Raw genomic sequence first — 13,139 nt, forward strand, 5'->3', positions numbered from 1 at the left:
TTGAAGTGGAACTTCACCCCCAGGTCTGACTGTAACTTTACCCACTGCATAATATTGAAAAAAGCTGAGAAGTGGGCAAGTGACAGAGAGGGGGTGGCAGGGTGGGGGATATGTGGGGCAGGAGTTTCCAGTGACATCCTGCTTACCTCTGATTAGAGGGCATTAACATTATTTTTTAATATTAATTTCATGATGTGAATTAACTTGAAATGCCAGCTGGCATGTTACACAGAAGCATGTGGGAAGTCATCCTTAGAAACAGTTTGGAAAAGGGCAGGCGCTTTCAAAGAAAACTTGGCAGGTGATTGAATGAACCATCTGTCTATCAAATCTAACATGGGCTGATTTCAACCAATCAGGTCAATGAACCGTATGATTCAATAGGAGAGGCACCATGTGAGGCAGCTGGATTCACGAGAATCTTTTGGTTTCGTGTAACAAACCATACAGCATGTCAGGTTGTTTAAATCAAACTCTTGCTGAAGCCAGTCGAGAGAGTAGCAAAGACATCTTTTCCATGGAGAAAAGCCTTCAGTCCCATTCTTTGCTCTTGGTCTGTGTCGAGCCACTGAGCCACCCATGAAATACTGATTTATCTGTATTTGATCAGAAATATTGATATTAACACCAGAATTGATGTTTCATCGCAGTACAGCTCAAATGTGTAAGTGTGCAGTAACTCTTTAATGTTCAGACAGCAGGGAGTCCTGCAGTGTTTTCCTCCATCTGTTGAACTGTGCAGGCGTGGTGAGATAGAACCACAACATTTTGCTGAGATTCTGGAGAGAGATAGTTGATTTGTTCCGCACCACCAACCCCAAAGTGTCAGCATTTGATGACCAAGGACTCAACAATCAACTGTCTGACTTCACAATCTCTCACTCCACCTTTTAAATAAACTGATTCTTCAGAATTTTTTCAGCCTCACAGCTCTTTCCCGCAGTGTGTTTGTTTGACAGTTGGATGTATTTCTGACATCTTGTCTAAATATACGTGTGTGACAGACATGTGTTTTCTGCTTGTCTCTTATTTTGGCTTGTTCCCCGCTGAACTCTTTCAGTCATACAATTTCCATGTTGCTAATGCTGTAGAAAGAGGAAGTGAGAGGGAGGTGCTGAAAGCCCCATGAAGCTGTTGCTCGCTCCGTCGCCCTGCAAGAAGGGGAAGTGTGAGCAAAAGCAAAGTTCACTAAACATCAAGTCTGACAACAGAGACGAGTACATTTTTCTCCTAAACAGGTAAGACCTCAAATTTATCTCCCATTTTTCTCTCTTTTGAGTGTCTGAGTAAGGCCTTCAAACTTTTAGAGTTGTGAAGGTCATTTTTATATTTCGCTTTTGTCCTTATCGCATACATATGTGTTGATGTTGTTGATGTCAGTGTAACTCCAGAGAATAACTGTAAAAAACAAGGCCCAATAAGGAAGTTGACAAACAAAAAAAATACTTAATTGAAGCTAAATGATCAACTATGTAAAAATACCTGCTTCATTTAAAAACAAAATAAGCTGGAGTTATGTAATGTTAATATCAAACACCTAAAATAGATCAAATATTAGCAAAACTATATAAAGTTCTGTCTTATGAATGATTCTTACTGTAAAGATATGTGATAGTTACACATCAAGTCTCAGACAAATGTACTCTGCTGGTTGTTATTGGTGGATTTTTACCCAGAAGTATTCTTATTATATTTTGGGGAACTTGGTCTTTCCACAGTAGACAAGCCCTAGTGATGTCATCAGTAACATCAGTAAAAACCCTGTGATGTCATCAGCATCACCAACTATAATATGGTCATGTCATGTTTAATATTTTAAGGGCATTTGTCTTATATCTGGTGCAAAGCGGATCTGCCAGTGACGCAGGCGCCTTTGCTATTTTACACCAGTACAGCTGCCATTTTTGCACATTTGCTATCTTTTGCTCGGTACATTAGAGTCAAAACCACTTACGCCTTAGACCAGCTAAAACCTGGTCGAAGCGCAAAGTCTGTGCCGCAGTAGGTCCATCTGCACAAGATAGCACGCGTTTGACCAAGGCACACACACACATCTCCACAATCACAAAACACCTTCATTTATGTTCAGTCTTTTCTCCACACAGGAGTGTGGATTAGTAAAGTGTCCTAGAACATATTTTCTATCAGCAATTAAGTGTAGATATTGAAGTTAACAGTGTGTGCACGTGTTTGTGTACCTCTAAAATTATTCTCGCACAATAAAAAATAAGGATTTTTTTTTTTCTAATTGCAAAGCCAATAAGTCTCAAAAGACATGCAAAGTGCACATGGGACAGGATCACAGCTGTCAGATCAGTCACATGACAGCTGGAGCAACTGTAGTGTACTGTGCGTAATTGTGTGCACAGGTTATCAAATTTCAGAAACACTTTCCAATTGCTTCCACCACCAGACAGAATTGTTAGCAGGATGGAGGGGCAAGGACGAGAGGAGGAGATGGGGAGAAAAAGGCTGCAGCTCAGTTCGGGTAAGGTGGGTGGTCAGCCGGATTGAGGTGCAGCTTCTGGGTCGGTTCGCCTCTCCTCTCGACCGCACAGTCTCTCTCCTCCACTTCTCTGTCCTCCCCCCTGCTCCTGTCTACTGGCTCCTTCTTCAGGATCTTCAGCTGCAGAATAATGATCATGATAATGAATTATAAAACACAACATAATTTCAAGATGCTTCAGTGTAAAACATAACATATATTCCACGCTGGTGTGTTTTCACTTCTCGAACCAGGAGATCTGTCTCCTCACTTAGTGATGAGACTTGGTGCTGGTGATGAGAGCTGACTATCTGATTGGTTTATTGCCTGTTCAGCCTAAACTCACCCATGGATTAATTAGGGCACTTGGTCACAGCTGATAGGTGTAGCCTGCTTTGTGCTGCTGGTGCAAAGGGCGGGACAGGGCAGGATAACTCTGTGCCCCTGGCACAAGACCACACAAGTTGAGTTGAACACACCTTGATAATCTTCAGTATTTCAGCTTGTGCTTTAGATCAGAGTAAAATTATATAGTTGTGCCTGTATTAAGGATTCTTACAGTAAAGATCAGTGATAATTAGATCAACAAATTGATGCTTTTTATTAAAGTCCCAAGTAAATGTGCTTTGCTGGTTGTTATTCATGTTATAGTTTGGGGAACTTGGTATTTCCACAGTAGATCAAACCCCAGTGATGTAATAAGCATCACAGTTAAAAACTGTAATGAGTTTATGTCATGTTTAATAAAGACACTTTCTGCCAGTAAACTGAGAGGAAACACAGGAAGTGAGATGTGTCAGCGCCTCTTCCTCACAGTGACACACGCATACACTCATGTTTACTTAGGTCACTTTTGCCAGCTTTAAATAGACTCATATTGATTTCCTGGAGACTTACCTAACCATAACTATCACAGCCCCACCCAACCCTGCGCACAGAAACAAAAGGCTTAAATAACACAGCTTTTGAGAGCAGATCGGATGTACTTTGGTGTACTGTGTTCATATTAAATGAGATCTATGATGAGCTTGTGTGTCTTGTTACAGGTCTGATCAGAGGGGTTCCAGAATGGCTCAGGGCTGCCTCAAGTGTTTAAAGGTCACCATGTGTGCTGCCAACTTCCTTTGTTTTGTACGTATGTCTCAGTCACCCAGCATCACATTAAGACATTATTATGGTAGTGTTATTTTGATCAACCTTCTGTAGTTATCACCAGGTATACATGCAGTGTTGCTGACCTAATAACATAGAAATTATGATTTGATAAAAATTCATGCATTTGTAACACCTGAATACCACCTGCCTTTGCTGAGAATATGTGAAAACTAATCAACAAGCTGTCAAAACATCCAAATTAACAGCTAAACGTGTTGGATAAATGGTCCAAATGCCCAGATTCTGACACTTAAAGGATAACTTTGGTATTTTTCATGTCACACATCATTCAGACTCAACAGAAACAGAATAAAACCCCAAATAAACTGTATTCAACAAGTTAGATATTAGAATATTTGGACTTCACATGTCATTTCTGCTCACTGCCACTCTGATTTATGAGTTTATTTTACCCAGACCAAAGTTGGTGATTGTTGGAACAGCTGGAAGACAAACCAAGACGTTTTTGTTAAATTTTTATTTTGTTTCTGTCTCGTCTGAATGAACCGCACAGATGTATGTCCATGTGCTCCTGTGTTCATGTTTGGACCCACTTTTTAACTATCTGTCAATAATTGTTTGACTAATTGATTAGTTGTTTGGTCCATAAAATGTCAGAAAATGTTGATCAGTGTTCCCCTCTCCTCCTGTCAGATGTGTGGTGTGGCCGTGCTGGCTTTCGGTGCATACATGATGGTGAACTTCAGGATGGCGGCTCTCACCCCAACCCTGGCCAAGGTCAACCTGGCCAACCTGCTGCTGATCAGTGGCATCATCATCACCTGCGTGTCTTTCCTGGGCTTCCTGGGTGCTCTGAAGGAGAACCGCTGTCTGCTCCTGACGGTACCTCACACACATAGCACCTCTGGGTGCTCCAGCTTCTAGTCTGTTTGCTCATGGCCTGTAGTGATTTTTACCCACCCAGGTAGTTCTGACGTGAGTTGCAGAGTTGTTGAGATGTCAGCTGTAGAGATGTCTGCCTTCTCTCCAATATAATAAGACTAAATAGCACTCAAAGCATCTAAAAAATACATTTGAAAAATGTAAAAACAGCCATGTCTCTTTCCAGAAATCATGACCCACTTACTTTAGGTAATCCACACACCTCACCTTGTTGTGAGCAGTTTCATGTAGGAACTACTTTCTTTCTAGTAGAAAAGAGAGTAGTTTTGGTAGATTTTAGGCAGAAAGAAAGTAGTTCCTACATGAAATCGCCTGTGGATTATCTTGAGTAACCAAGTCATGATTTTAGGGTTAAACTGTTCCCTTAATACAACCAAGATGATAAATAAGTCTCTAAGGAGTAAGTTCATTTTAAAAAGCAGTCTTTGCCATACACCGTGGTGAGTAGGTGGATCTATTTAAAGGGTCTTCCTGTATATGAGTAAGGGGTCGAGTCGATTCAACACAATTTATCTCAGAGGGACTATTTTTTCTGTAGGTTTCTAACTGTTGACTGTGTTTTGTGGACTATCCAGAGGAACTGAGACACTTTCTGGAGAGACATATTGCTTCTGATTTTCTTTATCTAATCAAGTGGTTCACAAATTGGGGGTGGGCCGCCCTGGGAGGACGCAGAACCACCGCAGGGGGGGCATGGAAGACCAGGGGAGAAACAAAGAATATAAATGAATGAATATGATCTATGTAGGGGAAATAAACAAGCAAGAGTTTGCTGATTCTATCATGTTGACCTTTTTTTCACTAAAATTCAGGTTTTGAATCTTTTATTTTATTAGTTCCCTCCCCAATTATTGTTAATGACTATATGATGAATGAATGATGAATATGATGAATAATTTGAACTTTTTTCGACTTCTGAAACAGGGGCATGCCAGAAAAAGTTTGATCCAGTGATCTAATGTATTTTTTGATGCTGTGAAAACACCAAATGAAATTCCTCTGGAGCATGAATGTAGACTGGCACTTTGGGGAAGTTTAGCAAAGTGGCTTTGGGAGATGAACTGATCAAAAACGGGACTTTCACTTTGGGGGACTGGTCTTTTTGTGAAAGATAAATGTCATCTTTTTTCCCATTATTTTCAGGTTTCAGTCACAGTTTGGTGAGGTTAGGTTAGGTCAGTAGGTTTAGACAAGAAAACTACTTGAGTAGGTTTCATAAAAGATCAGGATTTATGGTTAAAACTGACCCTTTTACAACATATGAAATGTTCTCTCTCAAACACACAGACACATCATTGAGACAACAAGAACTAGCCAATCACAGCACAGTAGGGCGGGAGTAGCCGAACAGTCTTGGGAGATGAAATGACATTTCATGAATAGTTTTTAGTACCATTACGTCACTGTCTCTAAAACGAGCCTCCAAGCCTCACATCAAAATCCCCCAAGTGAATTCAAAGTGAAAGTAAGACACACTGTGTCTACTTTACATTTCTGTCATCACTAATGTAAAATTTAAATAATTAAAGACCAATTTAAATTTATTACAATGTGGGTCTTAGCTCGTTCACCATGTTCTATATTAGTTAGGATCACACTGCACTTTGGAAACACAGCAACATCACTACAATAAACAATAAACAACAGGAAAACAAACAGGTTTAAAGAAGCCAACAGATTATCTAAACTACTTTATCTGGAGGTACAAACAGAAAGTGAGCACACCCAGTACACACACACACACACACACACACACACACACACACACACATATATATAAATACATACATATATAAATATTTGTGACCTTGTTCTTTAGTATGTGATTGAGTGCCATGAAATGCTAAACAGAGGATGAATCCTGTGGAAGAGTCTTAGAGCCCAGCATGAGGGGAAAACCAGAGGAGGAAGGTGTTTTTTTTTATTTTACATTTTGAGAATTAAGTCAAAATTTCGAGAAGAAAGTCAAACTTTCAGTATTAGTGCAGACATAAGAAAAAATAAAGGAAGAGGAAGAGGAAGAGGAAGATTTTATTCTCTTTTATTTTTTGCATTTGAAGATTAAAGTTGAAATAATATTTCATCTGTATTCTTGACATTTCAACTTAATTCTCAAAATCCAGAAAAAAAAAATCTAAATATAGAAACAAATAAACATAAATCTTCCTTATTTTTTAATCTCTGGCACAATACTGAGAATTCAATTTAATTGTCAACATTTCAACTCAATTCTTGGAATTTTTAACTTAATTCTTGACATTTTTACTTAATTCTTGATATTTTGACTTAATTCTCTACATTTCAACATAATTCTTGGAATTTCCAACTTAAGTCTTGACTGTTAATTCTTGATATTTTAACTTCACTGTTAAATTTTCAACTTCATTCTTGACATTTTGACTTCATTCTTGAAATGCAAAATTTTTAATTAATCTTCCTCCTCTCATTTTTGCCCTCATGCCCTGGTCCTAATCATCTGCTGTAGAAATGACATAATAATCTTGGTGATTAGCTTTGCTTTTCCACTACTGTCACCAGCAGCTCAAATTTTGTCTTTGAAAACTAATCCCATTCTCATCGGCCTCAGCTGCACTTTGTGTTTAGTACTTATTAGCACATGTTAGCGTGTCATGTGACTATTAACAATAGGCTAAGGATAAGTGTGTGTGCACAGCTACACTTAGACCATAGAGTTAAAGAAGGAAGTTGGTCTGCCAACTGTGTTCTTAAAACTGTGCTGTTGTGTTTGTAGCTAGAATGAACTAGTGAACAGATAAAAACTAAGACAGCAAAACCCAAGTTGAAATAAACCGGAATTTTCCTTTAATTTCAGTAACCGTTATGTGGTGCTGTCAGATATTTGAATGCATTTCAAACAGTAACGATGAAATCTGCTCTGTTACAGTTCTTCCTGCTGCTGTTCCTTCTGATGCTGGTTGAGCTGACTGTAGCGTGCTTGCTGCTCATTTATGAGGGAACGGTACGGTCACATCCATCTGTGCTCACACTGTGTTGTGCTAATAAAAGAAACACATACTGTATGTGTAATCTCCCTCATCTCTCTGTCTAGATTGCTGAATGGGTGTCAGACGATCTCAACCAGGGTTTGCAAAAGGCAAAACAGTCTGGACAGACTGGGAACTCAACAAATGTGATCAATGAGTGGGATCTGGTTCAGACACAGGTGAGACTGATGTAATGTAGTCACACTACGGATGTGTAGGGTGTGCTGAAAAACCCTTCGAACTCAGTCTTTGGGTATAACATAAAGTTATTTTTCTCTGAATGATTTGTTTCAGTTTAATTGCTGTGGAGTCAATAATGTGACCGACTGGGGAAACAACGTGCCGAAATCCTGCTGCATGGACCAGTGTGCCAGCCCGACTCCTAAGTACAAGACAAATGTGGGTACAATGTAACCTTGTTTTGACATGTGAGGTTAGAAATGCCTTCAATGCCAACATTTGACTGTTGGTTGTAGTTAAAGTCCCTGCAAAGGAAAAAGGGATTTTTCTTTTAAACAGTGATGTTAGAAAAAAAGACTTCTGTCAGTCCAAATCAGCCAAGCAGGTCACTTCAGCTCACTTCAGATCCAACAACCCAACACATAAGGTTAAAAAATACCATCCTGTCTCCATCCTCTGACTCTGGTGGTCAGACATGTCTGGACATGTCCAATAAAGCTGCTATATGTAGCATCCATGTTTCAGGTTGTTTTCAGGTCATAGTGGTGTTTGACACCTTTTGATATACTTAGGATTTTTTTAAAAATATTCAGATTTGTTGTTGCTTTACAGCAGTCATTCCCAAACACTGGGTCGGGACCCACAGGTGGGCCACAGGAGATTTTATTTGGGTCACCAAATAAATAAAAGACCATAGAAGAAATTCTGCAAAATTTAAGATTTATAACTGCAGTCCAGCTTTTGTAAAGCATTTAAAATGTGTATGTTGTTTTTGTGATGAGAGGAAAAACACAGAGCCTGTTAATTCTGCCTAAATGCACTTATTTTGTCTCATTTATGAAATAGGCTAAAATGTCCTGTACTATGAAAACAAAAAGTTGAGAACACTCAACATTTCAAGTCAGCTTACGTAATATGATTTTTGTGTTTTAAGCGCAGCTGAAAGTTTTACCAACTAATAATGTTTTGTTGAGATAATTGACTTTTCTTCTTTAGATAAACTTGAATCTTCAAGTTTTAGAAACTCCCCCAAAATGGATTTAAAAAATTAAAACTTTTAAACTTGTTAAAGTGAAAATGAATAATGGTTAATATTTAAATATCTTCAATTGAAACAAGTTTTGAAATACATTTTTTAAATTAAATTATCTCAACTAAAGATTATATGTTGACAAAACTTTATGACAAAAATATTTCAGAACTCAAGAGTTTGATCCAAAACTCAGAGATCTGTTACAGTAAGATGCAAATGAATAAGATGAAATTCTGAGTTGTCTCAACATTTTTTAAGATTTACTTTCTTGATGAGAGGCAATAAAAACAAGATGAGTCGACCTGTTAATTAAATGCAGTTATTTCTTATTTATGAAGTATTTACTGTGTGCATTTGCATGCATCAAGATAATATAAGGTGATGCAGAATTGGCAGAAGAAATGTTCAGGAATGTTCATTTATGCATAAATTAACAATGTTTATTGATAAGGCCTGTTGTGAATCGGGTTGTGATGGTTTGTCATTTAAAAAAAGTGGGTCCGCAGGATAAAAGTTTGGGAAACATGGTTTTACAGGTTTTTCAACTTGATTCTCTTTGTTTGCAGGGTTGTTTGGTGACGCTGAAGAACTGGTTTGAGGAGAATTTTCTGACCACTGGGATTTCTGTCATTGTCCTCTGCATTGTTGAGGTAAACTGACTGCACTTATATTTACCACATTAAACGTTACTAAATCAGCATCACCACCAAACTGCAAGGAAAACATTCTCTGTTAAGTTCTCTGTACAAATCTAAGAACATATTTTCTGCTGTTTGCTTATTGCAAAGTGAACCACAGGAAATGGTGGTCTGTGATGTCAGAAAAAGACTCACTGCTCACTGGCTTTTTATGTCAGTCTGCTTAAAAGCCCACAGCATATTGAAGGATATATATATATATACCAGACCACCATTTCCTGTGGTTCACTTTGCAATAAGCAAACAGCAGAAAATATGTTCTATGTATATTATTATTATTAATGCTAAAATAATATGTTTATAATCTTATAAAATACATTTCACAGTTCCTTGCCCTGGGTAATTCTAAATTAACAATTAATTTGAATCAGATGATTATTATCCGACAGAAAAATACTGCTGTTAATATCTGTAGATACATACTGGTGTTATTTCATATTTTTTAAATATATATATACATATATAAATGTATCAACATGCAGCCATCACATGCAGTAAACTGTAATGATTGCAGATATTACCCAGGGCGAGGAACAGTGAAATGTATTTTATAAGATTATTAACATATTATTTTAGCATTTTTAATAATAAATTTCCACTTAGAACCATCACAATAAATAATGATAGCCTGTGGGAAAAGGCTGGAAACAAGTACAAAAATAAAACCAAAAAAAGTTTGAAACATTGCTGTTTGTAATAAGTAAGGGTACTTTGTTTCCAAAATTGAAAGCTTTAAGACAAAAATTCAGTGAGTTATAGACAAAATGTGTTACAACTGTCCCTGGTCTCCCCTACTTTATTTTAATTGAGTGTAAATAATTAATCATTTTTATCATCTTAATGTTGGGAAATTGGAAATCAAGACCGCTTGTGAAGTTTTATTGATAGAGTCAATGATAGTTGCTAAGCAACCAAGATGCATCTCCAACTGTGGAAAAGTAACAATATTGCAGCAGCAGTGTCTGTGGGGTCAGTGTGACTGCCTGTGGCTGAAAGTAGTAAATTTTAGGAAGTCAGGTACCGGCAGCATTGTATGTTTAATTCAACAAAGTTATTGCACATATAAATTTGAAAACTGTCAAAATGACCACTTTGGCTGTTTGCAGTGTTAAAACAGACCCACCCAAAGGTGAACACTCTCCTGTGGCTCTGCAGAGCTAAAGCAAAGTTAATATTAGACTAACTTTATCAAGTGGCCAGAAACACAACTCAAAACGAGCACTGAAGTTGCTCTGTGTCTGCTGGATGTGTAAACTGTTTGCTAACATGTTTGCCTCAGCAATGTTAAAGCTGAAATCACAACGTCATTCATTAAGTCAAAACTCCCCATACAACAGTCTGCAGTAAATTCATATTTTGAATATGAATATGGATATTTATTTCATGTTACTGTGATTGGCATTCATAAAATGTGACATACTGAACTGAAGGGTTATTAGCAGACAACTTTTTTTCCATTTTCGTGATCACTGTATTCATGATAGAGTATTAGGGTCACATTAAGGATATTTTTTCTTTTTATTTGCATTTCTGTAACTATAGTCAAAATAATTTTGCCTCCATTCTCAAAATGAAAAAAAAAGGAGTGATTTCAGACACAGCTAATCTGTTCACATTGTGTGGCCAAAAATCATTTAATGCAGCTTTAACAGTCTATCCAAACCTGCTAAATTTCAATAAAATCCCAACTAAGGCTCTTAGCGCTTAACAAAAATGTTTTTCTCAGGAAACTAATTTGTGACCTCAAACAACAAACAGTTATAGAAATGTTGATGTATTTGCTTCAAAGAAAATAAAAGAGGTGAGGACAGAGGATGTGTCCATGCTCTTTTCTGTGACAATCTGCCGTGTTTAACAACTTCATTTTTTCATTTTTTTCATGTTTTTTGTGACAGGTGTTGGGAATGTGTTTCGCCATGACGCTCTTCTGCCACATCAGTAGATCTGGACTGGGCTACAAGTTATAGACAATATTGTCTTTAACAGTAAATATTTTATGGATGTATTCAAAGGTCCAGTGTGTATGATTTAGGGGGATTTACTGTCACAATATAGCAGAAATTGAATATAATATTCATAAGTTTCATAAGTGTATCATCACCTAAAAATAAGAACTGTTGTCTTTTTGCATCCTCAGAATGAGCTCTTTATATCTACAAAGGGGGTGGCTCCTCTTCCACAGAGTAGCCAGTTTCTACAGTGGAGAAACAAGATTCTCCTACATGGTTGAAAGGGGAGAGTGAGATGAGGTGTTTACAATCTGCAAGCTCACTGCTAGGTGCCACGAAATCCTACACACTGGTCCTTTAAGAATTAATATTCTTGTACAGTACAAGCTTTTTTAAAGCTACTACAAGGAACTTTCATATTTTGTCGATTTTAGAGCCCCCTGTGGACAAAAGTGGAAATGTTTCTACCACTATAACCACATCATATAATGTCAGAAATAAAATGATCTAAATGAAAACCTCCTCCAGCTTCTTTTTTGACTGGATAATGTACTACCAGCTGTAACTTTTTGTGGAAAAATGTTGACAGGCTTGTTTCATCTGTTTTCAGATGAGGACTCTGACCTGGTGGCAGATTAAGAATATCTCTGGAGTGATTTTCTCACTGATGGTCTTGCTTGCTTACGTAGATCATACAGAGACATCAGTATTGAATTGAGAATGTTTCACAACCGGTTAAAAAGTCCTTGTAGTAGCTTGAAGATCAGACAACTATTTTATGAAGACAAACTGTGATTTTAACAAGCTTTACCATAATCATAAACTATCTTGAAGATGACACAAATTTGTCATTTACTAGTTAAACTGAACAAAAATGCTTAAGACATGACGCCTGGCCTTCTGTAATCAGTCCCTCCAGGAAGTTGTTATGTTGTGATTGTAACTTTTGCTTTTATATTTTTTATTTTATCACAGGTACTGCACAACATTTGTCATTGCTACTGAAAATGTGCACCTTCATTTATTATTTATTTTAATTTTGTTTTGACTGAGTTTGAGCTCCACAAAGTTTTTCATCTTTGTGGAATAACCCCTAGGTGCTTTTTCATCTATAATTGAAGCATATTTTGTTTGTTAATGTAATCCTGAGTCTTTCTGATGAGGTTGCTGAGAACACTCAGAATAGGATGTGGTTTTGTTCTCCCTGGAACAAACTGCCTTTGATTTTAAGGAATGATACAAAAAAAGCAACTTTCTTTTGTAATTTTCATGTTCTCCTGCAATTTCATTGCAAAAAAATGCCTAAAAACATTGCAACATACATCATAATTTTTTTTTTTTTTTTTTTTGATAAGCTGTTGTGGAATCAGACGATACCAAAACCAGCCGGTGAAATCCTGGAGGGACTGGTGATCACTTTTCATCAAGTGATGTGCATGCTATTTCTGTCCAAGTCATGTGAAATGAAAGCTACTTGTATATGACTTTCTTGTTGCTAGTTTCTCTCAGCTTTGCCCATCTGTTGAAGGAGTTCATGAAATGCAGTTGTTCTTGTAAAATACATCATACCCAGTGTAAATGTCTACAAACTTCTCAAACTAAACAGCTTATCCATTTGTATCATTTTATAGGTTTCGAGACATCTTGCCAAAGGACTTGAAAATTTGCCTCTATTACATTTACAGAAATGTTGATTGTGTTTTCCTTCTGAATAAAACAGATAAAATTAAA

General features: G+C 37.2%; 1 protein-coding gene across 1 annotated transcript; it reads left to right on the forward strand.

The window, feature by feature from the left end:
* The first annotated feature begins 1,082 nt into the window (after window positions 1-1,082).
* Window positions 1,083-13,139, forward strand: LOC146320895 (leukocyte surface antigen CD53). The gene is made up of 8 exons (XM_084729334.1): window positions 1,083-1,238; window positions 3,532-3,616; window positions 4,295-4,483; window positions 7,449-7,523; window positions 7,614-7,727; window positions 7,843-7,947; window positions 9,328-9,411; window positions 11,355-13,139. The coding sequence occupies exons 1-8, from the start codon at window positions 1,126-1,128 to the stop codon at window positions 11,424-11,426; spliced, it is 837 nt and encodes a 278-aa protein (XP_084585460.1). The 5' UTR covers window positions 1,083-1,125; the 3' UTR covers window positions 11,427-13,139.

Source organism: Lutjanus erythropterus, chromosome 10 (genome assembly GCF_056507025.1).
Source record: "Lutjanus erythropterus isolate fLutEry1 chromosome 10, fLutEry1.hap2, whole genome shotgun sequence".
Lineage (NCBI taxonomy): Eukaryota > Metazoa > Chordata > Actinopteri > Lutjaniformes > Lutjanidae > Lutjanus > Lutjanus erythropterus.

Excerpts from the sequence above, each read along its gene's own strand:
- LOC146320895 (XM_084729334.1), top strand. The coding sequence starts at position 1,126 with ATGAAGCTGTTGCTCGCTCCGTCGCCCTGCAAGAAGGGGAAGTGTGAG. Across the intron at positions 4,484-7,448 it reads ACCGCTGTCTGCTCCTGACG|TTCTTCCTGCTGCTGTTCCT; the intron begins GTACCTCACACA and ends GCTCTGTTACAG. Across the intron at positions 9,412-11,354 it reads TTGTCCTCTGCATTGTTGAG|GTGTTGGGAATGTGTTTCGC; the intron begins GTAAACTGACTG and ends TTTTTGTGACAG.